The following is a 26,548-nucleotide window of genomic DNA, read 5'->3' as shown; positions in this document are numbered from 1 at the left end:
TTGCAACCACCAATTATGCATCTTTGTGGGAAGACAAGATGCATGCAATAAATTATTAAAGAGGGAAATCATCTTTAGACAAGAATAATGTCCATCCCTTAATACATATTTAAGAGGAATTATTCACATCAACAAGGACAAAGATCTATGGCACTTACTTGTGTATAGCACCAACGAGGCAGAGGAGTAAAGAACTTCGTCTACAAATGGCCAAGAGAGGGAGGAAGAACCTCCTTTCTTGTGTAGGTAGGCTCAAGTGATAGAGGATAGAATAGAAAAGATACTTAGTCTTGGGATCAAAGGAGAAAGCAATAACTGCAATGCCACCTCCAAGAAACCATAGGAGTGGGTCTTTTAAGGTGGGTTCCCACCAGGCAAGAGAGACCCAAAAGGGATTCAAAGTACTAGAAGGTAATGGTATCATGAACCACCTAGTTTGCCTCCTAAAAATTGTGAGGCATTGATAGTGTGTAGAGAGGACAACTTCAAGAGAGTGTAAGCCCATAAGAGGAAGAGAATATAAGCAGCAAAATGTAGATAAGTGAGGAACCCATTGAGGAAATTTAAAGAGATCTATCCAATTCCTCAACCATGATAGGAAAAAGCAAATTTTTACCATAATAACTGCAAATCCATAGAGCTCTCAACCATCCATCCATAGATACCCATGGAAAGAGCACAAACCATGAGTGCATTAGCATGCATGAAAATCCGTGGAATACATAAACAAATACAAGGAGGTGGAGAATCCATCAAGGTATAATAAAGGATTTTAGTACCACCACCATACCTCTAGCAAAGAGCAGAGAGCCCGTCGATAAGTCGGGAGGGGGAATCAATATAGAAGCCGACAAGGAGAAGACACCAATACACGAGGCATGATAGGCAAAGAGAGGGGAAGTGGATCCATGACAAGCCCTTGGGATCAACCTGATAGTTAATGGGTAAGTAGGTGAACAATAAGGGGGGATTCCCATAAAACGTCCAAAATCTCCCAAGTAGGGTTTTAAAGAGGTTGGGATTTCAATGATTAACCTCAAGGGTACTCCCAAGGGGAGTTTAGAGTTTTACTATAGTGCAAGAGGGCCAAAGCTAATGGAAAACCTCAAAGAGGTTTTGAAGAAGGGTTTCCAACAGTCCAAGGGAAAGGGTAAAGAGTGATTCACAAGACATAAAGTGAAAAATTACTAGACAACCCAATATAGGGATATATGTATGGTTTCCTTAGGAAGACAACTTAGGTAGTTTCCAAAAAATGAACCACACTAGTAGGTTATAGAGTAGTTCTCTTTTATGAAGATCAAGACAAGAGAATCTGGAAGAGAGGGCAACCCTTTGTTTAAAGGGTATATATAAGTGGGTTCAGATAAAAACATTAGAGAGTGTGTGTGTTTGCCCTGTTATATCAAGATGTGTGTGTGTGTGTGTGTGTGTTTGCCCTGTTATATCAAGATGCTAGAGAGTGTGTGTGTTTGCCCTGTTATATCAAGATGCTACTTATGCACAAAAGAACGTTCTATTCAAAAGACAACTTCTTTAGACATTACAAAGGTGTGGTGGTCACAAAAACAATTTTGCATTTGACTCATTTTTGTACAATAAGATCAAAATGGCATAACACTCTAGTTATCCTATATATCATGACTAAACCATTTTATGAGGATGAAATATGCCTTCATCTTCAAGGTGACAACAAAGCTAAACCTTTTTAAGCAAAGATAGAATTCTCACCTTCATCCATACAGACAAAACGATAGATTTTGTTAGGCTTGTCTTGGCTACGTATTGCAGGTGTCAACGAACCTATCAGTTGCTATCCATGTCTTACTTCAAAATTATTAGACTAGCTATTGTGCTAAATGTATAAGTGTTTGAAGGGATTTAGCTTGCTTGCGCTGATTCAAAAGATAACTAAGATATTTTAATTTTATTTTTAGCCGTATTATTTTTCTTTTGACTTCTTATCCACTTTCCTAACTATGATGAAAATCCAATGAGTTCCATGCCACAAACATTTAAAGTTTACTTCAGCCAAGAACAACAAACCTGTTCAAAAATGCTTTAGTACTCCAAATTAACCCATGTAAAATCAAACCAAAAATCCAAATATGTTCTTTTGAAGAGCAATACTCAAGTTACAAGAGTTATTTATTACTTGATTGAGCCACCACTACTCCTTAGATTTGAGTTATTTATTACTTGACGAAGCCACCACTACTCCTTAGATTTGTACTTTTTGAGTTTTAAAAAAAGGGCCTAAGTATTGTAATCAATTTCCTTATCTTGGAAAAGATGAAGCTCAATCATTCTAAAAAATACACAAAAGGCTAGAGACCAATAGTCACAGCAACTGCCTCAATAATTTAGACATATCAAAGTGCTAGGACCATTGATAGAAGTAGACTCCAAGTTCTTTTTTAGCCACTGGTGATCATCAATAAGGAATTATAAGCCACATAGCATAAGAAACCTACTATAATAGAGTGCTTGCACTATATCCAGTAGAACCATCAAGTTCCTTTTGAGTAATGCAACAAGATCATCAGCTACCCAAGTCAAACCAAGTGAGTAGAGGCTCCCAAGTCATCAAACCATTTTTGTCTTTTATAACCCTCAAACCATAGCCATGGGGATCTGCTATAATAGAGACAATAGACCATTTTAGTAAGACAATACAAGTACGGAAGACTCAAGACAAATTATTATTAGTAGTAACAACAACCAACAACAATTTATTCTACATGTGAATGTTGATGAAAGTAACATTAGAGCCAAGTACATCTAGCAATAATAATTGGATGTAAGAAAACCATGACTATAGATTCTAGCAAAGAGAGGAGGGAGTCTGCATAATCATTCAAAAAACGTTTAGTCAAGCAACCCACAAGTGAAGCAATCAGGACACCCCTGCTAGAGTATTCCATATTACATTCAAATATAGGTATGGTAGCAACCTCAAAAATTCCCATTTCCTACTCTTGTTCTCTTCTTTATAATTAAAAAACAGAAAGGCATCAAAAACCAAATCTATCTTCTTCTCCCTCTTAGTTTCATTAAGTAGGAAGAAAAAACTCAGTTTCCAAAAATAATGACAAAGGGTTGGAGACTAGTGATCTGAGCATTAGTTTCAAAATTTAGGATAGATCAGAGTGCCAAGATCCTTGCTAGCTATGAAAGCACTAAGAGATCAACTCCCACTTCTAGTATTCAATTCCACGTGGGTATAATCATAAAGTAATCAACAAAAATAGGTTTTTCTTTCCACAAAACACACCCATCAGTGCTAGTTAAATTCCAAAAAAAATACCAATGTTCAATCAGTCAAGCCAACTTCCAAATCTTCATTGCCCTACCATATCTACAGGTTAAGATCACTAGACATTTCTTAAGTTGAAATCACATATGTAATTTCTTGAGATTTAAAAGCTCAATAAGACCAAACAAAATAAAAAATAAAAAAATTCAACAGTATCATCCGCACGTCATTTTTGCTAGGTGCAAACCAAAATGTGAAAATATGGTAACTGAACTAGTTAAGACTTATTATAACCCTAGCTAATCAAATTTATTCATCAAGTGTCAGCATTCAGTAACAGAACTAGCCAAGAATTTTCCACATGATCCACAACATATCATAGCCCAAAAACACCCATCCCTTAAGTAGTCAAATAATCTCAAGAATTTAGGGTTTCCAAGCTATTTAAGTAAACCCAATTCATATTATTAGGTGTAATACCTGAAGAAAGACAAATATTTAAAGTAGAATTACCATCTCAAAGTTTATATAGAGCCACAAGTTTAAAAAATTAAGTAACTTGTGAAGAAAAACTAGTATCCACAAACTCCAAAGAGAAGTAAAGGAGAGAGCACCCCCATAGTTGCAAGGTAGTATCAAAATGTCATCATCGTGCCCCAATATTCTCTAAATTTATACTCATTCTATCTTTCTTTTTATGGAAAATAGAGCATAAATCAGAACCAAGGCTAAGTGAGGGAGCCTAGAATCCACCTTTACATAGAGTTAGCGCCATTAAGTCCTTTTCCTTGGAAGCCATGGTCAAGTCTCAACACAAGAGGACATTAGAGCTATATAAGGTTATACAAGGTAACAATCATTGGTACGACAATATATGCTTCTTGGGAAAGCAATCACAGAATCTACCTACCATGAAGAGATGCGAGTGATGATGAAACCACATGTCTATTATGGAGTGTCACCAATGGAAACCATTTAAAACACAATCCAAGAAAAACCACGCTTTCTAGTGTGCAAAACCTTCCACATGCATCTCCATGTGTAAAGGTAAACTTCATGCGGATATCAGGTGGCCATTGAGAAGTAAGTGTCCAGCAATAGTCAATGAGCAAGAAATGCCTGCATGGTTGCAGACTAAATCACATCTTTGGATGTGTAGAGCTTTTGAGTGTGAGATCTCAATGAGAGAACATTGTGTCCTAGAGAGACCAATGGAAGACATGTATTCCTAAACCGTTTCCCCAAAATTGTTTAAACCATTTGGATGGAACCAAATCTTGGGTACTCTAGATGTGTGCGTAAATAAAATAACACATGCACAGTTTTTTGATGAGGAGGTGAGACAAACAATTATATCATGAATCATAATGCAAATGCACAAACGAAGGAAGAAACGAAACCACAAAAATATGTATACCTAAAGAATCAACAATAGTCATTTCAAAGAAGCTGGCTCCAAAAAAAACACAAAAACTACAGCAGATCAAGAAGCAGCGTTTCCAGGTTCGATAGTTATATGGATACAAGTCAAAAAAATTAGTAGTGTTACATCCTAGTAACAATGAAAAGAGAGATGAAGATCAGGGTCAACCTGATGCTATTTTAGCAACCCCGACAGACAGCTGTTGAGAACCCAAATTCTAAAATACCATACTAGAATTACTCCGGGGCACAACCTGTTTATCTAAGAACCAATTTTTAAGCTAGTCATCCAAAAATTGAGCCAGTCATCCAAGAACCAAAAATCAAATAATAATGTGACCAGATATAGGCCAGACATCAAGAACCAGAAGTTTCAGAGTTTTCCAGTACTCTGTAGAGGTATGCACACTCATCAGTATTACATCAAATACTATGAAAGGGTTTCTTTTTGAATTTTAGAAGAATAATTGAACTATCAGCCCAGAGAAGTACCAGCTAGAGTCAGCAGCTAGAGTCAGATAAGTCATAGCTAGAGCTAAAGCAAAAGCCAGTCTCATAAAGCAGGCCACCTCAAACTATACCTAGATATAGCCAAATCTGTTTCCATATGTCGGTCGCATTCAATGCCAGAATTTGTATGTATGTCAAAATTTTACACATAATTTATGGTAGTACCCCCAAGAGCTTAGCTGTAGTAAAAAAAGGTCACTTATCCCCTCAGAACTTAGCAGAATTTGCAATAGGCATGTTTACCCATCAGCATATACTTAAGTACCAAAATGAAATCTTCATCAGTAGCAGTTGGATTGATTGCCTAGGGAAGTATCAACCAGAGCCACAAAAAGTGAAGTAGAATACTATTTTAAAATTACACTCAATTCATCCTTATTCCGTGCCAAAGCGATCCATCATTGAGAAAACAAAGTTTTAGATAGAAAATTCTCGAGCACACTGAGCAAGCCATAAGTCCAACTCAACCAGAATTATGTCAAAAATTAGCCCGAGGACCAAAGTTAATCATAAAAAATTCCACCTGTTTTGTGTTTAAGCCATAAGTTAGTTAATATTTACTTACTGTTACACCATAGAGGCAAGGTGAGGAGAGCTCCCTATAAAAGAAATACAAAAGAAATATTCTCAGTAAAAACACAACTCCTCAAGCTAGAAAGAAGTAAAACCACTAGCCCAAGGAAGTGTGCCTGAACCCCACCTTATTCCATAGTTTATCAAGGAAAAAATATCATATTGCAGATAAAGCATGCTAAAAAGTTTTTAAGCCTTTATCCAAAAAAGCCTTAAAAACTAGAGTGGCTCCACATTAGTTATGTAAGCAAAACCCAACTCATCGAGTTTGACCATTCTCCAAGTTTTTTCAAGCACTGTCATATTTCAATAAGTAATCATTCAATATAATGATATCCTGAGAAGTAATCTATCAAAGCAAAACAAGCTAGGGCAAAACAAACATCACTATCAGTCAAGAGCTGCTTTATACCAGCTATCTTGAGTCCTTTCCCAAAAGAACCACAATGTAACTTGTTATCGAATTATTTTCTGCAGATTGAATGTATCATAACCCGATAAACAATTGCAACTTTCCAAATTCAGATTATGGCATCATAACCAACCATGCCACCATTCTCACCATAAGTATCAATTTTAATGCAAAAAAACATCAATTTTTTAAAAGTTTCCATGATAAGTTTTTATGAATCTCCTCATAACCCACCAAAATATGGACCATCACATAACATTTCAGAGTATCAACTAGTGATCAACACAGTCAGATCAGTTTCCCCATATTACCATAATATACCACATTTAGGTAACAACCAGATCAGTAACCATAGAATTGATGCCACTTTTTTGTCAAGCAATAAAAAAACTTAGAGTAAGTATGTAAACAGTACCAGGCAGGAAGCAAAAAGAAACCATTTGCTGATGTGCAATTAATAGTGCCAAGGTTATCAAACCATATGCTTTAGCTAAAGAAAATCCCAAATGTACAGTTCTGCCAATATTCCTACTGTAAAAAAACATGTTATAATTACCCAATAGAGCAAGGAATTAAGTTCAAAAATATATGTAACCTACGAGCAAGAGTGATCCCTAGAATTTCTCCAATGAGCCAAGGGAAACCAAGTCTAAGTGAAGGGAGGGGCCCCTCACCTTATTATAGAGGACAGAGAAACATGACAATAGTCGTCACAGCAAGCCAGGTAAGGCAACACCCAGTAAGCTCTTCATAGCACGCAATCAGCATCGGGGTCGTGAGCAAGTCCTAAGGAGGAGGAGATTTTATGAGAAGATAGAGCAATAAACCACGCTGGGCCGCCACTCATCATCAGAAGGGGAAGAGGATCGGTGGCGACAAATACTACAGCACGGTGTTTTGAGCTAGGAGACATCATATAGTCACCAAAATAGGGGAGGGTTATTTTCATAAGGGACTCATACCATAGGTTTAGGTTTTTGGAGGTACTATGCTACCAGAACAGTATAGTAAATAGCTTCACATAACCATAGTGTCCTTCATAGAAAAAGAAAGTAGTATTTATTATGTAAAGCATAAGGTACAACACCCCTAAGGCAACAACTCAAAACCAGTTTGAGTGTAACAGGTTGGATCTCATATTTTGTAGCCAGAAATAGTGATTGAGGACATAATCAGAGCCCCCCCAGATGCCATCAAGGTCAGATGTTGTGACGGAGTGTGTGTGTGTGTGTGTGTGTGTGTGTGTGTGTGTGTGTGTGTGTGTGTGTGTGTGTGTGTGTGTGTGTGTGTGTGTGTGTGTGTGTGTGTGTGTGTGTGTGTGTGTGTACCCGCCCTAACGCAGGTGCCATACACAATGGGTTTCGGTAGTGGGCCCATTGTGTATGGGCCTACTGCCTCATCTGAAAGATGAGTTAAACAAGAGTCTTTAGTATAGAAGTGCCAAGTGGGAGTGTCCCTAAAAAGGATAGAACTGTTTGTACTAGTACAATATCAGATAAGGTCTTCAAGGAAGACAATACTCCTGTACGAGTTTTAAGGCTTTGTCAGCCAGTTTGAAAAAGTATGGTTGTCATTGAGTAGTCAATGGATGATATACGCCAAGCTATTCCATTTCTTCCCAAAAGTCATTATATGTGCAATACAATTTGTTTAAGCATAAGTGAGTAGAATTGGATTAACCTGCTACTTAAAACTGAATGAGCCAAAAGACTACAATAGTCGTGAGTAGGAATCCAGTCTATAGTCAAGGAGAGACCACCTAACACCTGTCAACCAGTTAAGGAATTAAAGACAATGGGTCACTCAAAGCCTACAGACACAAAATCCCAAAGCCAACATCCTAGTCCTCCCAATTTCCTGGGAGGGCCTGGTGTTTACGGGTGTGTGTAGATGTTTTAATTAAAATAAATAACACACCAATGAACAAGAAGTTCAAAAAGACGACTGGCTAAATATGTCTAGGCAAAGATAAGTACAAAAACAACTCAATCTTTGATTCATAATTGTACAGCATAATAAGAATGAAGTATCATTCCAAATGAATTTGTACAAAGGTATCAAAACTATCCCAATTGAATCATCAAGTGTTTTTAAGGTCGAACTGCAACAAGTTAAACCTCTATAAGCCAAGATAGAATTCTCACCTGCATCCATATAGTCAAGACAACAGATATGTTAGACTTGGCTACGTATGGCAAGCTTCAAAGAACCTATCAGTTGTTATCCATGTCCAACTTAAAAATTATTAGACTAGCTATTGTCCTTAAATATAGATATACAAAAATACTTAAATATTTCAACCTGTTTCCCAAAAACTATAATGTCCAAACAAGGATTTGCTAATTCAAAGTAGTGTATGTATACTTCTGCAAGTATTCATTTATAAAAAAAACCTTGTACCTTCCTTAATCCTCATTTAGATTTGCATTTTCAAAGTAGTACCAGATGTTATATCTTTTAGAACAGTATTTTATAGTATCAAAGTGTACCAGCCTGTCAAAAAATATTCCATAATTAAAACCTGAATATGTAATTATAGCTTTCACAGTTATTAGTGTTGCTTTCTGTTGTTACTACAATTATGTTGTATGGATACAAGTCAAACATTTTAGTAGTGTTACATCGTGGTAACAATGAAAAGAGAGATGAAGATCAGGGTCAGCCTGATGCTATTTTAGCAAGCCTGACAGACAGCTGTCGAGAACCAAAATTCTAAAATACCATACTAGAATTACTTCAGGGCACAGCCTGTTTATCTAAACAGCAATTTTTAAGCTAGTCATCCAAAAACTCAGCCAGTCATCCAAGAACCAGAAATCAAATAATAATGCGACCAGATATAGGCCAGAAATCAAGAACCAGAAGTTTCAGAGTTTTCCAGTACTCTACAGCAGGTATGCACACTTATCAGTATTACATCAAATACTATGAAAGGGTTTCTTTTTGAATTTAGAATAATAAATGAACTATCAGCCCAGAGAAGTACCAGCTAGAGTCAAAGAAGTCATAGAGAGAGCTAAAGCCAAAGCCAGTTTCATAAAGCAAGCCACCTCAAACTATACCTAGATAGAGCCAGATCTGTTTGCATATGTCAATCGGATTCAATGCCAGAATTTGTATGTATGTTAAAAGTTTACACATAATTTATGGTAGTACCCCCAAGAGCTTAGCTGTAGTAAAAAAAGGTCACTTATCCCGTCAGAACTTAGCACAATCTGTAATAGACATGTTTACCCACAGCATATACTTAAGTACCAAAACAAAATCTTCATCAGTAGCAGTTGGATTAATTGCCTAGCGAAGTATCAGCGAGAGCCACTAAAAGTGGAGTAGAACACTATTTTAAAATTACACTCAATTCACCCTTATTCTGTGCCAAAGCGATCCATCATTGAGAAAACAAAGTTTTAGATAGCAAATTCTCGAGCACAGTGAACAGGCCATAAGTCCAACTCGACCAGAATTATGTCAAAAATTAGCCCGAGGACCAAAGTTAATCATAAAAAATTCCACCTGTTTTGTGTTTAAGCCATAAGTTAGTTGATATTTACCTCCTGTTACACCATAGAGGCAAGGTGAGCAGAGCTCCCTAAATATAAAAGAAATATTCTCAGTAAAAACACAACTCCTCAAGCCAGAAAGAAGTAAAACCACTAGCCCAAGGAAGTGTGCCTGAACCCCACCTTATTCCATAGTTTATCCAGGAAAAAATATCATATTGCAGATAAATCATGCTAAAAAGTTTTAAAGCCTTTATCCAAAAAATCCTTAAAAACCAGAGTGGCTCCACATTAGTTATGTAAGCAAAATCCAACTCATCGAGTTTGACCATTCTCCAAGTTTTTTCAAGCACTGTCATATTTCAATAAGTAATCATTCAATATGATGATATCCTGAGAAGTAATCTATCAAAGCAAAACAAGCTAGGGCAAAACAAACATCACTATCAGTCAAGAGCTGCTTTATACCAGCTATTTGAGTCCTTTCCCAAAAAAACCACAATGTAACTTGCTGTCGGATTATTTTCTGCAGATTAAATATATCATAACCAGATAAACAACTGCAAATTTTCAAATTCAAATTATGGCAGCATAACCAGCAATGCCACCATTCTCACCATAAGTATCAATTTTAATGCAAAAAAAAACATCAATTTTTCAAATGTTTCCATGAATCTCCTCATAACCCAGCAGAATATGAACCATCACATAACATTTTAGAGTATCAACCACACAGTCAGATCAGTTTCCCATACCACATTTAGGTAACAACAAGATCAGTAACCATAGAATTGATGCCACTTTTTTGTCAAGCAACAAAAAAACTTAGAGTGAGTAAGTATGTAAACAGTACCAGGCAGGAAGAAAAAAGAAACCATCTGCTGATGTGCAATTAATAGTGCCAAGGTTATCAAGCCATCTGCTTAGCTAAAGAAAATCCCAAATGTACAGTTTTGCCAATATTCCTACTGTAAAAAACCTATTATAATTACCCAACAGAACAAGGAATTGAGTTAAAAAATATATGTAACCTGTGAGCAGGAGTGATCCCTAGAATTTCTCCAATGAGCCAAGGGAAACCAAGTCTAAGTGAAGGGAGGGGGCCCTCACCTTATTATAGGGGACAGAGAAGCATGACAGTAGTCGTCACAGCAAGCCAGGTAAGGCAACACCCAGTAAGCTCTTCATAGCACGCAATCAGCATCAGGATCGTGAGCGGGTCCTAAGGAGGAGGAGATTTTATGAGAAGATAGAGCAATAAGCCACGCCGGGCCGCCACTCATCATGAGAAGGGGAAGAGGATCGGCGGTGACAAATACTGCAGCACCACGATGTTTTAAGCTAGGAGACAGCATACAGCTACCAAAATAGGGGAGGGTTATTTTCATAAGGGACTCATCCCATAGGTTTAGGTTTTTAGAGGTACTATGCTACCAGAACAGTATAGTAAATAGCTTCATATAGCCATAGTGTTCTTCATAGAAAACGAAAGCAGTATTTATTATGTAAAGCATAAGTTAAAACACCCCTAAGGCAACAACTCTAAACCAGTTTGAGTGTAACAGGTTGGATATCATATTTGTAGCCAAAAATAGTGATTCGGGACATAATGAGAGCCCCCCAGATACCATCAAGTTCAGATGTTGTGACCAAGTGAGTGTGTGTGTGTGTGTGTGTGTGTGTGTGTGTGTGTGTGTGTGTGTGTGTGTGTGTGTGTGTGTGTGTGTGTGTGTGTGTGTGTGTGTGTGTGTGTGTGTGTGTGTGTGTGTGTGTGTGTGTGTGTGTGTGTGTGTGTGCGCGTGCGCGTGCGCGTGCGTGCCCGCACCTGTACACAAACCCACCCATTTCCAGGCACCATACTCAATGTCAAGACAATAGGCCCATTGAATATGGACCTTCTGCATCATGAATTCAATGAGAGTCAAGTATGAAGCAAAACGAGTTGTTATACTCAGAATTTGAAGAGATGATGGCTTCTCTTGATGCCAATGAGACATGGTATTTGGTGTCGTTTCCAAAAGAAGACATTGGTTCTAAATGGTTGATAAGGTGAAACACAATACAAATGACATAGTAAGTACAAACCTAGATTGGTGGCGTTGAATACATTTTAAATAAAGCAAACGTGTCTTTTTTTTAGCCCAAAGGATTTCCATTTTAGTCACCAGTTCTATTAGTACAAAAGAAAGATGGTACTTTAAGAATGTTTGTGGACTATCATGCATTTAAAAGGATAACCATGAAGAATAGATTTCATGTTCCCAGGATAGAGGATCTATTCAATAAGCTTCAACGGTCTACCCACTTTAGTAAAATATATCTCAAAAGTGGATATCATTAGAAATGGATTGTGCCTTAAAATATTCATAAGATAGCCTTTCGTACAACATTTGGCTTATATAAATATTTAGTAATCCCTTTTGGGCTTACTAATGCACCAATCACCTTGAATCGAATGATGGAGAATCTCTTTAGACCTCATCGAAGATTCACACGTCTTTTTCAACAATATTATCATCTATTCCAAGTCTATTGAAGAACATAAGCAACACCTTCAAGTAATGCTTCAAGTTTTGAGAGATAATAAGCTTTATGCTAATCAAAAGAAAAGTGATTTTTTTAAAAAGAGATTCAATATTTAAGTCATATTATCCGAATGGACCCTATAAAGTTGGAGTTAATAAAAGGATGCCAACAAATCTACATACTTTAAGAAGTTTTATAGGCATGTGTGCATATTATAGACACTTCATAGAAAAAATTTCATTCATAGTAGGACCATTGCATGATTTGAATAAAAAGAATGTTAAATATGTATGGACTGCAAAAGAGAAAAATTCTTATAAAATTCTTAAAGCAACACTTATCTCTCAATCCATATTAATATTATTGGACCTCTGATGAGTAATGGTGGGCCAATCGGGCAATAAATAACTCCTTGATTAGTGTAACTTGAGTATTACACTTCAAAACAAACCAATTTGGGATTTTGATTTGATTTTAGCTAGACTAATTTGGAGCACTATAGAATATTTTGAATAGGTTTGTTGTCCTTGGCTAGTAAACTTTGAATGTTTTGGGCATGGAATTCATTCAATTTTCTTTGTAGTTAGACAGGTTGGATAAGAAGTATTTTTAAAAAAACAATATGATTAAACTAAAATGCTTAGTAAATTTTTTAATAAGGGTAAGCAGATTAAAGCTCTTTATACACTTAAACATTTTTCACATTAGTTATTCTAATTATTTTGAAGTAAGACATGGATAATTACTCATAGATTTGTTGACGCCTGCCATACATAGCCAAGATTTTAAAAATCTATTGTCTTGTTTATATGGATGCACAAGAGAATTCCATCTTTTGCTTAAAAAGGTTTCGATTTGTTGTAGTCTACTAACATCAGAGATAAAGACATATTTCATCCTCATAAAGTGGTTGTCATGAAGTATAGCATAAGTAGAATGTTACGTCATTTTGATCATATTGTACAAAAATGAGTCAAATGCAGAATTGCTTTTGCACAAACCACCTTCTTAATGTCTAAAGCCAGATGTCTTCCAAATAAAATTTTCTTTTGTGTATAAATAGTATCTTAATACACCAACACACACATCCTAAACACAAGGCCTTCCTAGGCAATTGTTGGCGGGGATGCTGGCTTTGGACTAATTTATTTTATGTGGTCTCTAGAAGACCCACTATTGATTTTTTTTTTTGGTTGACAAGTGTTAGGTGGTTTGGACACTTGCCTCAGACATGGGTTCCCATTTGGCAAAGAAAAAGAATATTCTTGAATTATAAAATTTAAAATCTCCATGTCAAGCATAGCAACTTGATCTTTGAAAACTTTATCATTAGGAATATCTACAACATTAAGCATCTCCACATAATCTAAATGTATCTCCAAACTCATCTTCAACCATAATAGCACTAAGTAGTACTTTGATCAAAATTAAAGTTCACTTCAACATGATATATGAGAGGCTCAATTTAAAAACCAAGCTATACAACCGCTAAGCAAAGCTTCTTCTACATCTACAATCTCTTTGCTTATGGATCAAACACTTTAAAACCTAATTTAGGTTCAATTGACCCAAAAAATTGATTCTTGTGTTCAACACCCCACCCAAATTGACCGACACTTCTCAACCTATTTGCATCAAGGCTTGGAAACAACTTGGAATTCTCTTAGCACACAAGCAAATGAATTTGCTAAAGTTTCTACAAGACGTTTAGATGTCAAGATCATTGCAACTAGGTTTATACAGTTATCGTTGCAACTGTAAACAAATCATAGCTAATGCTTAAAAAAGCTTGATTCAACGCAAGAAAGTGTAGAGCTCCAAGGGGTCAACATGAATAGACATAATGATAAAACCCAATATAAAGATGCCCTTTGTGAGGCTCATATGCAAGATAAGACTACAATTTGCTAGAGTTTGACTTTTTAGAATTCCAGTCGTATAGTCTCTTTAATCCATATTCTCTCTCTCTCTCTCTCTCTCTCTCTCTCTCTCTCTCTCTCTCTGAGAGAAAGGCAATGCCAACGTCCATCTTCAAACGCCTTGTTATCCAAAAGTCGAAACCTTATGTACTCTTCTAATAGTGATGCAATTTTTTTGTCTTTGATGATAATGTTCACATTAAAAAGGTAATGTATTGCTGCCAATAAAGTAGCAGACTTGTGTAGTGCATGGGATGATGCCTCTCAATGGATTTCAACTCAAACATAAGAGTGTTTTTGTATCACATTAACCACAATTTTTTCTAAATCTAGAAGCTTTTGGTTGGGATATTGTCCAAAATGCTACATTGAGCTCTTCTAACTGATATTCATAATGTAATGTTTGGTATAACTGAGGGTTTCAAAATAAATCCCTCATACTGCCAAAATTACAACAAGATTGTCATGTATGTTAGTACAAATGTGGATAATTTGATGTGTGTGTGTGTGTGTGTGTGTGTGTGTGTGTGTGAGAGAGAGAGAGAGAGAGAGAGAACATGGATAATGTAGTTCATGTGATGGGAGAGCTTGGACAATGTGGTCCTTGATGTTGTGTTGCATCTTCAGACTTGTAGCTCCTTTGCTGTTGCTGGAGCATCGACACTTCATTTCGAAAACCCATGAATTCCAACGGCGACAAAATCTTCAATGAGCGTACATTGTTGATAAATACCCTACAGCAGGCTCAACAACATTCTCTCTCTCTCTCTCTCTCTCTCTCTCTCTCTCTCTCTCTCTCTCTCTCTCTCTCTCTCTCTCTCACACACACACACACACACACACACACACACGCACGCACGCACGCACATCCACACCATACACCCCACAAAACACAGTTTCATATACAGTGTAAAGATTATTAAAATGACAATGAAAAGTTGTAGCTATTGGTATACCACATGTGTGGATCTACAACCTACACACGCATTCGACAATTGTGATAGGGGAAGACATATCCACACTTGATTCTTTGCAATATTGAAGTTACTCCTAATGCCAAACAAAATTCAATCAGAAGATTGATTGCATCAGTTTTGGGCTCTTCCTAGCTTGGTCTTTCTTATAAAATATCCACCTCATTACACACCATGTGAAGATTACTAAAAATGCCGAGAAAGAGTTATCATCGCAGACATACCACAAGTGACGTACATAGAGTGGGCTAGGGAAGACCATGGTTCAATTCAGGGTTCTAGTGTGGCATGTTGCCAATGTTATAAGAAATGTGAATAAAGAAGATTAGAAAGCACTAAGGTCTCACTATGATGGGTTCTAGGTGGTTTGTTGCCAATATCATGAAAAATGGTTTAAAAATAGAACACATTTTTTGGTGCAATTTAGTTTGAAAAATGTTTTGCAAGCACAAGGTTAAAGGTAGAATCCATAGCCCAAAAAAATTTCAACTCATAAGCAACCTTTGTGGATATAAAACAATTCAAAATTCCGTGTGCATTCTCTTGGAACAATTTTAGAAATTTGCTCAGTTAAGAGGACATAAAGGTATCCTACTACCAGTCTAGGGTTTAAAGTTCTCAAAAAAAAAATTAAAATCTTTTGCGGCTTACCTTGACATTTGTAAGTGATTGCAAAATTTTGGGTAGAATTGCATAGATGGCAGCAAAGAGAGGCAACGCCCTACTGCTTAGAGCAATAGTCGCTTCTGCCAATGAGTTCGACCACGGATTGTCCCTCTTGGGAGGCGTTGTCATTCCCCTTGTCAGTGCGGGCACTTCTTGCATCGGCTACATAAAATATGTGAGGAGAGAGATTGTTGTTGTTCGGGAGCAAGCGTGGCTGTGTTACGCGAGCAGGCCGGCAAGGAGGCTGCCGTCTTACGCGAGCACACCGCAAAGGCCTTTGCGGCGTGTTCACGTAAGACGGCAATCTAGGTGGCTATTGTCAAAACAAGCAGGCTGGGAGAGAGATTGCTGTTCTGGGTGCGAAGGTTCGGAAAGAAGTCAAGAGGGCCCAAAGGCAAACAACAGAAAAGTTCTGGATTTCGTATTTTCAGCAGACGATGATAGTTTGCATACTCTTCCGTAAATCCATAGGCCAAGAACTTTTCTGTTGTTTGCCTTTGGGCCCTCCCATCCCGCATGGAGAACATCAATCTCTTTCCCAACATGCTCGTTGACAATAGCCACCTCCTTTGCGACGTGTTTGCATAAGACGACAACCTCCTTTGCGGCATGGTCGCGTAAGACAGCAGCCTCCTTGGCAGCATGCTCACATAACACGGCCACCTCCCTGGCTGCCTACTCCCGAACAACAGCACTCTCTCTCCTCATATCTTTTATGTAGCCGACGCAAGAAGTGCCCGCACTGACAAGGAGAATGACGGTGCCTCCCAAGAGGGACAGTCCGTGGTAGAACTCATTCACAGAAGCAACTATTGCTCTAAGCAATAGGGGGCCTTTGTATGCAGCTACAGTTGGCACAGAAGGAGAGTAAAGACTTACTCCCATGGATCATCACCCAGAAGAAGCCAATCATCCTCTTTATCCAGAAAGACAAGCTTCCACCCTGATCCAGGATCCTCAAGCTGTCCTTCCAGGCCAAAGAACTGTTCAAGTTTGCAGCGGAGTTCATTGTAGTCCGAAAATTGAGTAAGATCAAGAGATCGACCCACTGAGCCAAACTTGTAGACCTAGATAATAAACCCACTTTAGAGGCATCAGTCTCTTTTCAAAGTATGTATGTCGTATATTTCAAGAATCAAAAGCCTGAGTTTGTCTCCTCCTTCGAATGCAAATTTCTTTCTCACTGAGCATTGTCAGGAAACATGTAAAATTTCCTATTCACCTTTGTGTAAGTCCTTGCGGGAAGACTGGCATTTCCCCATGCATGTGATACCTCAAGGTATTGATTGTTACAAAGCTGCTCATTAGGTAAGAGAGTATCTGAGGAAAGGTCCATGCTCTCTTCAGGAAATTGTCCCTTCATGAATTGACTCGAGAATTGATTGTGAAAGTCTTCGATTACATTGCCTGGTTCAAGACTTTCGACAGTTGCAATTGCTGTCGTATGTGACGAGAAGTCCATATTTGCTTCACTGTGTAGTGGAGGTTTGTTAGTTGTTTCAAAAGTTGAAGACATTGATGGAGCTGAATTATTATTATGCATGACAGCGTCCAATTGATAGACGCCTGCTGCAAATGCTGTGGAGTCTATTGAGTTACTTTGAGGGCCACCTGGCGAGGGGAACCATGAATTTGAAGAGCTGGCCATCAAACTCTCGTTAGACAGCCCTGTTCCAGTACTGGGAGGTATTGTGGAGCTTTGTGGCCGAAAAAGGGTGCTCTGAAAATCCACTGGGCCTTCATTTGCTCCAACGTTCATTGTAGATATATGAGGCATCGATAAAACACTCGTGTTCACCACTTGAGAACTGTTGGATTCAGTCTTTGTCTGTTGATGCATGCCCTGATGATGCAATCGTTCAAAAGATGGGTGACAGTTTTGTTGAAAGGAAAGATAACCAGTTTGACTATCAGCTTGTGAGAAAGGTGAATACGGCAAGGGTGCTTGCGAAAAGGGTACCATTTGATGCTGCGACTGCTGATGTTGCGACTGCAGGCAAGAAGGGTATGGAGAGGGTTGTTGAGGTTGTGCTAGTGCTTTGAATTGTGATTCATCCAGCTGCATATGCTGCTGTTGAAGTTGCAGCTGATTTAAGGTAAAATACTCTTGAGATGCTGAACCTTGACTTGGACGATACAAGCCAGATCCGGCAGTAGGATTATTTACATGCTGCATGGAGCTCAACACAGGATTAATGTCTGATGAACAATAAGCTACCGCACTGGCGTGCTGAAACTGTGCCCAGATGGAAGGATTCCTTGATCCTTCAAATTCTACAATCCAGTAAAACCAACATTAAGCGGTAAGTTCAGCGGCGTTTTCTGCCCCTATTGTATGTGGACATGTTTTAAGACACACCATTTGGTAGTGGCCAAGGCGGTCTCAACCTCCAATTGGAGGGTGGAGGATACACAAGAAAATTTGTAAGAGGTTCTACTTCCCAGAGGGAGACTCGCCTTGGACGAGTGCTTGCATTCACTTCATCCCAGCCAACCTGCAAGCAGCATTGCCACGAAAATGCAGGATTGCCTTCTCAAAAACATCAACTACATTGTGTTTACAATAGCAGGAAGACATTTTGAGAAGGCATATTGGAAAGACAAAATTATATGAAAGAAACATTTTTCACCTTAATTTTGCATACATATTCTAAACATTATTTGACCATTGATTTTTCTTAATGATAAATTAATTGATACAAGACCACCTGCACTCGTGTAGTTTCTTGACCTTCTAGTCGAATGCAGTTGCCACAGGCAATCATGATATAAGCAATTCTTTGACAAAGTTACCCTCGAGTTGTTTGGCTTATTCCTCAAGATACTCGAGTTGTTTGGCTTATTCCTCAAGATACTAAAAAGAAAACTGGAGAAGAGAGCACGGACACTTTGCGACCCTCATGCATAGTGGCAGGACAGTAACAGCAAAAGCATACAAAGTAGAAGAGAAGCAGACGATAGGAGGAGAGAATGTAGATTGCAAAAGAAGTACAATTTACATGCCTGGATACTCCACACATGCATGCATATGAAAGTACAAACTAAAGACTTCAAATCAACATGGAGGCATTCCCACCTTGATTGACCTCCATGGTGAATTTGGCCAACGAACAGGATCCAAATCCCCAATATGTGTGACTGTCCCCATGTATCTACAAACGAATCGGAGACAATATAAGATAAGTTCGGGTGCTTTGCAGTTAAGAAATATAAAATCACTCATTACTCTGCTAGATTTGTTTATCTTGAATCAAAGCAGCTATGTTTAAGCATGACTGATAATAGCCCAGTTTCACCTTCTTACACTCGATTCCTCTGTTTCAAACAGCATTCGGAAGCGCATACCCACAGATACCCTTGTATGGTGAACTGCTTTCTCAAATTTGGGAAACGGAACCACAAAGTCTGACACGCTCGCTCTACAACCAAGATGGCAACAAATAAACAGTACCACTGTACAAAAGCATACAAGATTTCTAATGAGCTTTTCAGTATTGGTAAGATTTTCATTCACTCAATAAGATACCTGGGGTTATAAAAAACTGTAAATCGACTATTTGTAGAAGCTGCATGTGCTGCAGCAGCAAGAACTCCTATGTGCATACTGTCACTGGACAAAACTGCTGATGAGATAAAGGTCTGAGGCCGATTTGCTCGACGGATCCCCAAAAGCAGCTCATTTTTGTCATTCCTAGAATGATGCAACGGTACACAGACCAATAAATGTCATGTTCACTTAACTGTAAAGGCTGACAACTTCTAGCATCTACTACTCCAGCATTACAAATCAACCATCAGATGGCCACTGTGCCGACCACGAATTCTTATGCACAATAATGAAGACATGTGTCTCTTGGATACAAACTGACACTACACACCTTAAAAAAAGGATTGAATCTCCTGCCATCAGCCGTTTTGCACTCACAAAGACACTCCACCCTGTTGTGAGTAGATGTCGTTTAGGCTGCCCTGCAAACATGAAAACTCTTTCAAACCTTTTCTGAGCTGTCTTAGCACTACAGCTGTGTCATTTAATATAAAACATTTTTTTTGTGTTTCAACCTAGAGTGAATTTCCATGGAGCTTGTAAGCCAAGAATCTTTTCAGGCTTGTCAGATGGGGTGGAATTGAGAGATATAGAGAGAATTGAGCTATCACACAATCACAATCCTTCGTTGTTAACATTGCGTTAGTGAATGAGGCTTTGCATTACTGATAGTTTTTTTCTGAGAGTCAGTGGAGATATATGGAGAGAGATCTCTCAATGTAGATAGGCAGATCTATGGGGGAGATGGAGATTTTTTGTAGAGACTGGTGTAATTGGGTGTAGAGAGAGAGAGAGAGAGAGAGAGAGAGAGAGAGAGAGAGAGAGAGAGAGAGAGAGAGAGAGAAAGAAAGAAAGATTTTTAACGTCTATGTCAGGCCGAAATCGGCCTATGAGACAAATCAAATGTACATGGTGTGTATGTCATCCGTCTATCGGAAAGACAAATGAAACAAAACTGATATAAAACTGAACTGAATATAGGTAGTGAAGTATCTGAGGAGGGATGGAGCTCTATCTCTAGGGGTATATGCATGTCTATATGCTCAATGTAGTACAATCATGAGAATGCATCAAGCTATCTAGCTCCATCCTGTACTAATGGGGGGATGTAAGATGTGGTACATGGGCGGGTCTGGTGCCAAGGCTACCCGGATGAAAGCTGTCAGGTCGGCCCTCATCTGAGCCACTCGCTCCTCAGTGGCACGGCGCTCCCGGGCTCGGATCTCCTCGATCTGTCGGTGGTGGGAGCTCGCGCCCCTGTAGCCTGTGACTCGTGGTCGTCGTCTAGCTCGGCTCACCTCCGCCTGTGGGAGTGTCACTCCCCTCTGAGTGTCTGGTGAGGGAGGGGCGGCAATCCTCTGAAAGAAGTCTGTGAGCTGCGACTGTCTCCCCTCTGTCTGTGTAGCTGTGTGTGGCTGTAGTAGTGTGTCCCGATGGCTCTGTATCTCTAGTAAGAAACGTCCGAGCTGTCTCTGATCTCGAGAGTCCATGATCTCTCGGAGAGTGGGCTGTCCTCTGAATAAGGCCTCATACCTACCTCTGATCTCAGTGTATGCTCTGCATCTACATACAAAGTGCTCCTCACTCTCCACCTCCTCTGTGCAGGCTCTGCAGACTCGCTCCTCCCTGGGAACACCAGTATGTCTCCCGATCTCAATCTCTAACCTGTGTGAAGCCACTCTCAGCTGACCAATCGCCACCCGTGAGCTATGTGGCATATATGTGTCCATGTTCACTGCGAGAGAGGTGAACATATGGTGAGTGGGGGTCGTACTGGAATGGTGGTAGGCTCTCCATGTCAAGACCGTGTCCCTCAAACCATGCTCTGACCTGTGAGTACCATGCTCTCTCATGCCCACTCTCTGATAGCTGTATAGCTGCCTCAAATGCTCTACGAGTAAGTCTGTCAGGAGGTAGCTCTCTCATCCTCTGGATGAAGCAGACTGTCTGGAATAGTGCCTCTACAACCATAGGTGGTGTGGCGAGCTCGGCTCTAATAATGTCATGTGGCACTGTCTTCTTGCTGCGGAGCAAGCGTGAGATCATACATACCTGTGGCCTCTCAAGCTGTGTCCACTGGTCAGCTGTCAATCCTGGTGCCCATACTGCGCCGAGTACATCAAGGCCGGGGTGACTAAGGTGTCGAAAAGCCACCCCTTCGTGCGGGGCTCCTGAAAGTGTGCCTGGTGGCATCTCCGCTCTAGCATGGCCAGAGCTGCATATCCTCGGGTGAGCCTGTCAGCAGCAGCCTGCCTCATAGTGAAGGGTCCTGGTAGGCTGGTGAATGTGATGCCAAGGTAGACATAGGAGGTGACTACATCAACCTGTCCTCCTGCTGCTGTGAAGGTGGCAGCGCTCCTCACTGCACTAGATGTGTGAAAGATCATAACCTTGGTTTTGCCAAGGTTCACAGTCAACCCCCTGTGTGTGCTGAATTCGTCCAAGGCCTCAAGATGGCGTTGTAAGCCCTCGGGTGACTCTGAAATCAACACAATATCATCAGCATATAACATGATGTGAACCGGAGTACCTGCCAAGTCGCTCCCCTCTCCTCTTGCTCGCAGTATGTAGTCGGAGATCTCGTCGATGTAGAGCCCAAAGAGTGTCGGGGAGAGTGGGCATCCTTGCTTAACACCAATGGTGCTAGCAATGGTCTCTGAAAAACCGCCTGGGCAACGAACTCGACCCGTCACCCTCTCGTAGAGAGCATATATGGCCCAAATCATCTCTGTTGGTACCCCAATGCTGTGAAGGCGCTGGAAGAGTCTCTCGCGTGGGACTGTGTCAAAGGCCTTGCGGAAATCCACAAAGCAGCAGTAAAGCCTCTTCTTCCGCGCCTTTACCCCATCAATGAGGCAGCGCAGAACGAAGATGTGATCAGTGGTGGAGAAAGCTCGTCTGAAACCTGCCTGGCCTGGAGCTCGTAAACCCTCGATCTCTGCGTAGCAGCTGAGCTGTGCCTCAATTACTGCTCCATATAGCTTGGCCATCGTGTGGCCAATCATGATAGTCCTGTAGTTCCCTGGGTCCAGGGTGTCGCCAGATTTGTGGATAGGCACTATGGTGTGCTGTGTCCACTCCTCTGGGAAGCCCTCCCCTATAGCCCGGTTGAAGACATGTGCAATCAACGGGGCTATAGTGAAGGCCGCATAAATGATGTGCTCACTCTATAATCCAGTATGGTCAGCTGATCGTCTGTGCTGCATGCGGCGTATGGCCCTCTCTACCATCTCTGCTGTAAAGAAGGAGGAGCACGTGGGGCGTGGCTCGTGTGGCTGTGGGATAGGAGGCTGCCCTGGCACCTCATAAAGTCGCTCTGCATAATCATGCCATATCTGTGGATCCTCAATAGCTGTAGTCGGACGTGGCTCGCGCAGGGTGCGCCATGCTGTTGCGCTATCCATGCTCATGAATAGGCGGTATAGCTCAAGCTCCTGTGCCTCTTCGAATGCTCGCCGCTTTTGGCGTGTCAGCGTCTTCATATGCCGTCTGGCCTCTCTCTCTGTGATCTCTCTGTGATATGATATGATATGATATGATATATTAACGTCTTCAAAAGGCCAAAATGACCTATGAGACCAGCTGATACAAAGTGGTGAAACTAGTACAATGTCTGAATACAAAAGTACAAAGGTACTGAATGCAAAAGATAAAAATGAGAAGTGAGTAGTGACAGTGAAAATGAAGTGTAGAGTAAGTTCTCAATGACACTCCGGATGTCGTGCTAGGATGTCCCTGATCCTCTGCTGAAGTCTCCGTCGATGGAGTGTGCTGGGTCGTGGTCGCCTTGATCTCCCAAGCTGAATCGCCCTGTCAATGAGGGTGCCTCTGGTATGCACGCGGGCACAACTCTACGCTGGTGGCTGCTCTCCTGGCTTTCCCGATCCAAAGAAATCTGTGATCGGTCTCTCTAACTGTCGTGTCCCATGTTTCCTCAACAGACTATCCCTATGCCGCTGTAGCTCAAGTAGATATAAGCCAAGGCATCTCTGATCCTCATACTTCATGACTCTATCTAGGGGTCCAAAGCCCTCCCTGAATAAGCAATGGAAGCGCCCTCGTATCTCATAATACACACTGCAGTGGCATATGTAATGTAACTCTGTCTCTGGCTCTGTACCGCATAATTTACATATCCTGCTCTCCGGTGGTATCCCTCTGAATCTACCCGTCTCAATCTCCAAATGGTGCGAGGATGTGCGGATCTGACCTATAGCGCATCACAAACTATGAGACAGCTGAGTGTCCATGTAGCTCAGACGAATCACAAACCCATCTCCCGAGAGTTGGAGAAGATGCCCCTTGTAGAAAGCCATCTTCGTGCCCAACTCTTGCACTCGCTCTACCCATGTCCTCCTGGTGTCCAACTGTATAAGATCCTGACGAATAAGTCTAGTGATCTCCATCCGTGTGACTCGTAGTGAAGGTGCATCCAGGGAATACTGAAAAGGAGGCAGTCTATCTAGGCTGAAACCATGCCTCTGAAACCAAGAGGTCATCTGCGCATACCAACATGATGTGTCTCCCTGCGTCGCTGACCATCTAGAAGACTCCAGAGCCAATCTAGTGTATCTGCCTCCACGTGTATCCCATAGGCTGTGCAAAAAGAACACTGATCTGGTAATAGCCCCAATCTCTATAGGAGGGGCTGCTAGCTCCGCTCCAATAATCGCATGTCGTACGGAGGACTTGGCTCTAATCATCTGAGAGATCATAGATACCAAGGGCCTCTCCATGTTCCTCCACCTGTCATGATCCACAGATGGTCCCCACACCTGTACCCCATAAAGCATAGCTGAAGTAACCAAAGTATCAAAAAGCCATAGCTTTGTTCGTGGTTCCTGAAACTGAACCTACGAACACATCCTCTCTAGCCCTCCCAGTGTTGCATATGCTCTAGACAGTCTAGTCTCTGCTGCTCTCCTCAGAGCAAACCTCGGTCCCAAGAATACCACCCCAAGATATGTATATGCATCTGTGTATTCCATAGTGTCCTGACCATATACGAGTGTAGGTACCGATCTCCTGACCCACTGCGGAGTAGTGTTAAATACCATAACCTTGGTTTTACCAAGGTTCACAGACAATCTACTATCCTCCGCAAAGCTGTGTAATGCATCCGATTGTCTCTGCATGCCCTCTGGTGACTCTGATATCAACACAATATCATCAGCATATAGTAACAAAGGGATCCATGTCCCTGCTAGCTGCGCACCTCTGTCGCCTTCTCTGTCAATGTAGTCAGAAACCTCATCTACATACATACCAAATAAAGTAGGGGACAGGAGGACACCCCTGCTTCACACCAATAGTGGAATGCACAATGTCAAAAATCCCCTCAGGAGTGCGTACGTGGCCAATCACTGAGCCGTATAAAGCCATGATCCCCCAAATGATCTCTGTGGGCACTCTCAAGTCCTGTAACCTGCGCATCAATCTGGCTCTCGGTACTGTGTCAAATGCTTTGCGGAAATCCACAAAGCAACAATACATCCATCTCCCATGTGCCCTACCCTCCTCAATAATGGCTCTGAGTGTAAGAATATGGTCCAAGGTGGAGAAACCCCTCCTGAATCCAGCCTGTCCTGCTTCCTGCTGCTCGTATGCCCTCATTTTCTGCCCATTTACTCAGTTGCTGGTCCAGGATGGACGCATACAACCATGCTAATGTGTGCCCTACCATAATAGTACGGTAATTCCCTGGTACCTTGGGATCCCCTGCTTTAAAGAGAGGTACAATAGTAGATAAACTCCAAGACCTGGGCAGTCCCTCACACATGACCCGGTTAAACAACCGCGCAAGAACCTTTGACAATAAATCTCTAGCATGTATCAAGTGCTCTGCCACCAAACCATCATGATCATATGCTCTCCTAGTCTTATCATGTCAATGGCCTTCTTCACCATCTCAGTGGTAAAGAAGGTACTGGTGTCTGGGCATGGCTCTGGGGGGTTTGGTAGAGGCGGTTGCCCCGGTATTGTATATAATGATGCTGCATACTGACCCCAAATTTCGGGAGAAGTAATCACTGGAGGGGGCGAGTGCTCATGGAAGAAACGCCAGGCCTCCCCTGAATCTCGACTCAAAAAGAGCTGATACAAATCACGTTCCAACTGGGCTAAAAAGGCCCGCTTCTTCCGTCGTACTAGACCCCAAGTACAAGCTCGCGCTGAATCTGAGCTCTCATCTCTCTGCACTCATCATCATACCAACTATTTTGAGGTATGCTCCCAGAACATCTTCTCTGATCTCGTCGAGTATGTGGGTATGCCTCTGTTGCTGCCCCATGCAAGATCTCAGTCAATAGAGTAGTAATCTCCTCCACAGTATAAACTGGCTCGGCTGCCCACATCTGTCTGTAAATCTCCTCTACATACACCGAGTCGGTCTCTGGTGTAAAAGCATATCGTGTGTGTGCAATCCTTTGTGGTGTCTGAGAAGCACTGTACTGGAAGTGGACTGAAAAAGTCAAAAGAGCATGGTCCACTGCTATTCCGAGAGGTCTAGATCCCACACTAAGATCTTGAATACTAGAAATGAAGCTCCGTGAAGTCATGACATAATCCACTGTACTAGCCCCATGTCTGTGCGGAAAGCATGTAAATCCCCCAAAAGAAGGAAAAATCTCTATTCCATTAAGTATGGCCAAACCATGCATAGCCGTCATCTCCATGAGATATCTCCCATACTCTGTATGCTCCCTATCTGTTGAGTGTCTGTCAAGCCCCATCTCCGAAATATCCACTTCTCTGAGTATCTCCTCTGAGGTATCATAGAATACCGTTTGGGAGTTGGCCGTCCTGGCATTAAAGTCTCCCAGCAGAATGATATCTCCATCTCTAGAAAACTCCCATATGTCATCATCAAGTATAGAGAAAGGAGATTGTCCTCTGGGTGAGGCATAGACTGAAGTACTAGGGGGAAAGTAACATATAGCAATATATAAGAATCTGCCCGTCTCAGCTCTTAGTCTCACCCACATGTATCTCGCCTGGTCATCTCTCCGAACTATCTGTAATAGCGGCTGCAATTCCTCCTTGAATAAGACAGCTACACCTCCTGAACCCCGGCTCCCGTGCTAGGATCTAGCATCTGGTCTACAAGCTGTTTCCCATAAATAACCAGTCACACGTGGCATCAACTGTCCAGCCATCAAATGCGTTTCTGAGTAAAAAACAATGTCTCTATCTCTGAAGCTATCCTCAAAAGCACTCACATCCAACCTATAAGATCCATTACAAT

At 40.9% G+C, this 26,548-nt stretch overlaps 1 protein-coding gene across 7 annotated transcripts in view; it reads right to left on the bottom strand.

Moving 5' to 3' along the window:
• Positions 1 to 14,469: 14,469 nt before the first annotated feature.
• The window catches only part of LOC147448692 (auxin response factor 6-like), a 104,502-nt gene continuing 92,423 nt past the window's right edge, over positions 14,470 to 26,548 (bottom strand). For 5 of the 7 annotated variants that reach the window (XM_086521229.1, XM_086521228.1, XM_086521232.1 and 2 more), the window contains 8 exons: positions 19,637 to 19,727; positions 19,285 to 19,449; positions 19,055 to 19,177; positions 18,835 to 18,910; positions 18,118 to 18,253; positions 16,981 to 18,032; positions 16,638 to 16,825; positions 14,470 to 14,852 (listed from right to left, as the gene is read on the bottom strand). In XM_086521229.1, coding sequence (XP_086377355.1) covers positions 14,690 to 14,852; positions 16,638 to 16,825; positions 16,981 to 18,032; positions 18,118 to 18,253; positions 18,835 to 18,910; positions 19,055 to 19,177; positions 19,285 to 19,449; positions 19,637 to 19,727 — 1,994 coding nt within the window. In that variant the 3' untranslated portion in view covers positions 14,470 to 14,689. Of the gene's footprint in view, positions 14,853 to 15,743; positions 16,842 to 16,980; positions 18,033 to 18,117; positions 18,254 to 18,834; positions 18,911 to 19,054; positions 19,178 to 19,284; positions 19,450 to 19,636; positions 19,728 to 26,548 lie in introns of those variants that run through there. The other 2 variants (XR_015189378.1, XM_086521230.1) reach the window with 2 other exon arrangements.

The sequence above is a fragment of the Adiantum capillus-veneris genome, chromosome 10 (genome assembly GCF_014529385.1).
Source record: "Adiantum capillus-veneris isolate H3 chromosome 10, ASM1452938v2, whole genome shotgun sequence".
NCBI classification, from domain to species: Eukaryota; Viridiplantae; Streptophyta; class Polypodiopsida; order Polypodiales; family Pteridaceae; genus Adiantum; species Adiantum capillus-veneris.
Note: the sequence above shows the minus strand (reverse complement) of the source record. Positions and strands in the feature narration are given on the sequence as shown.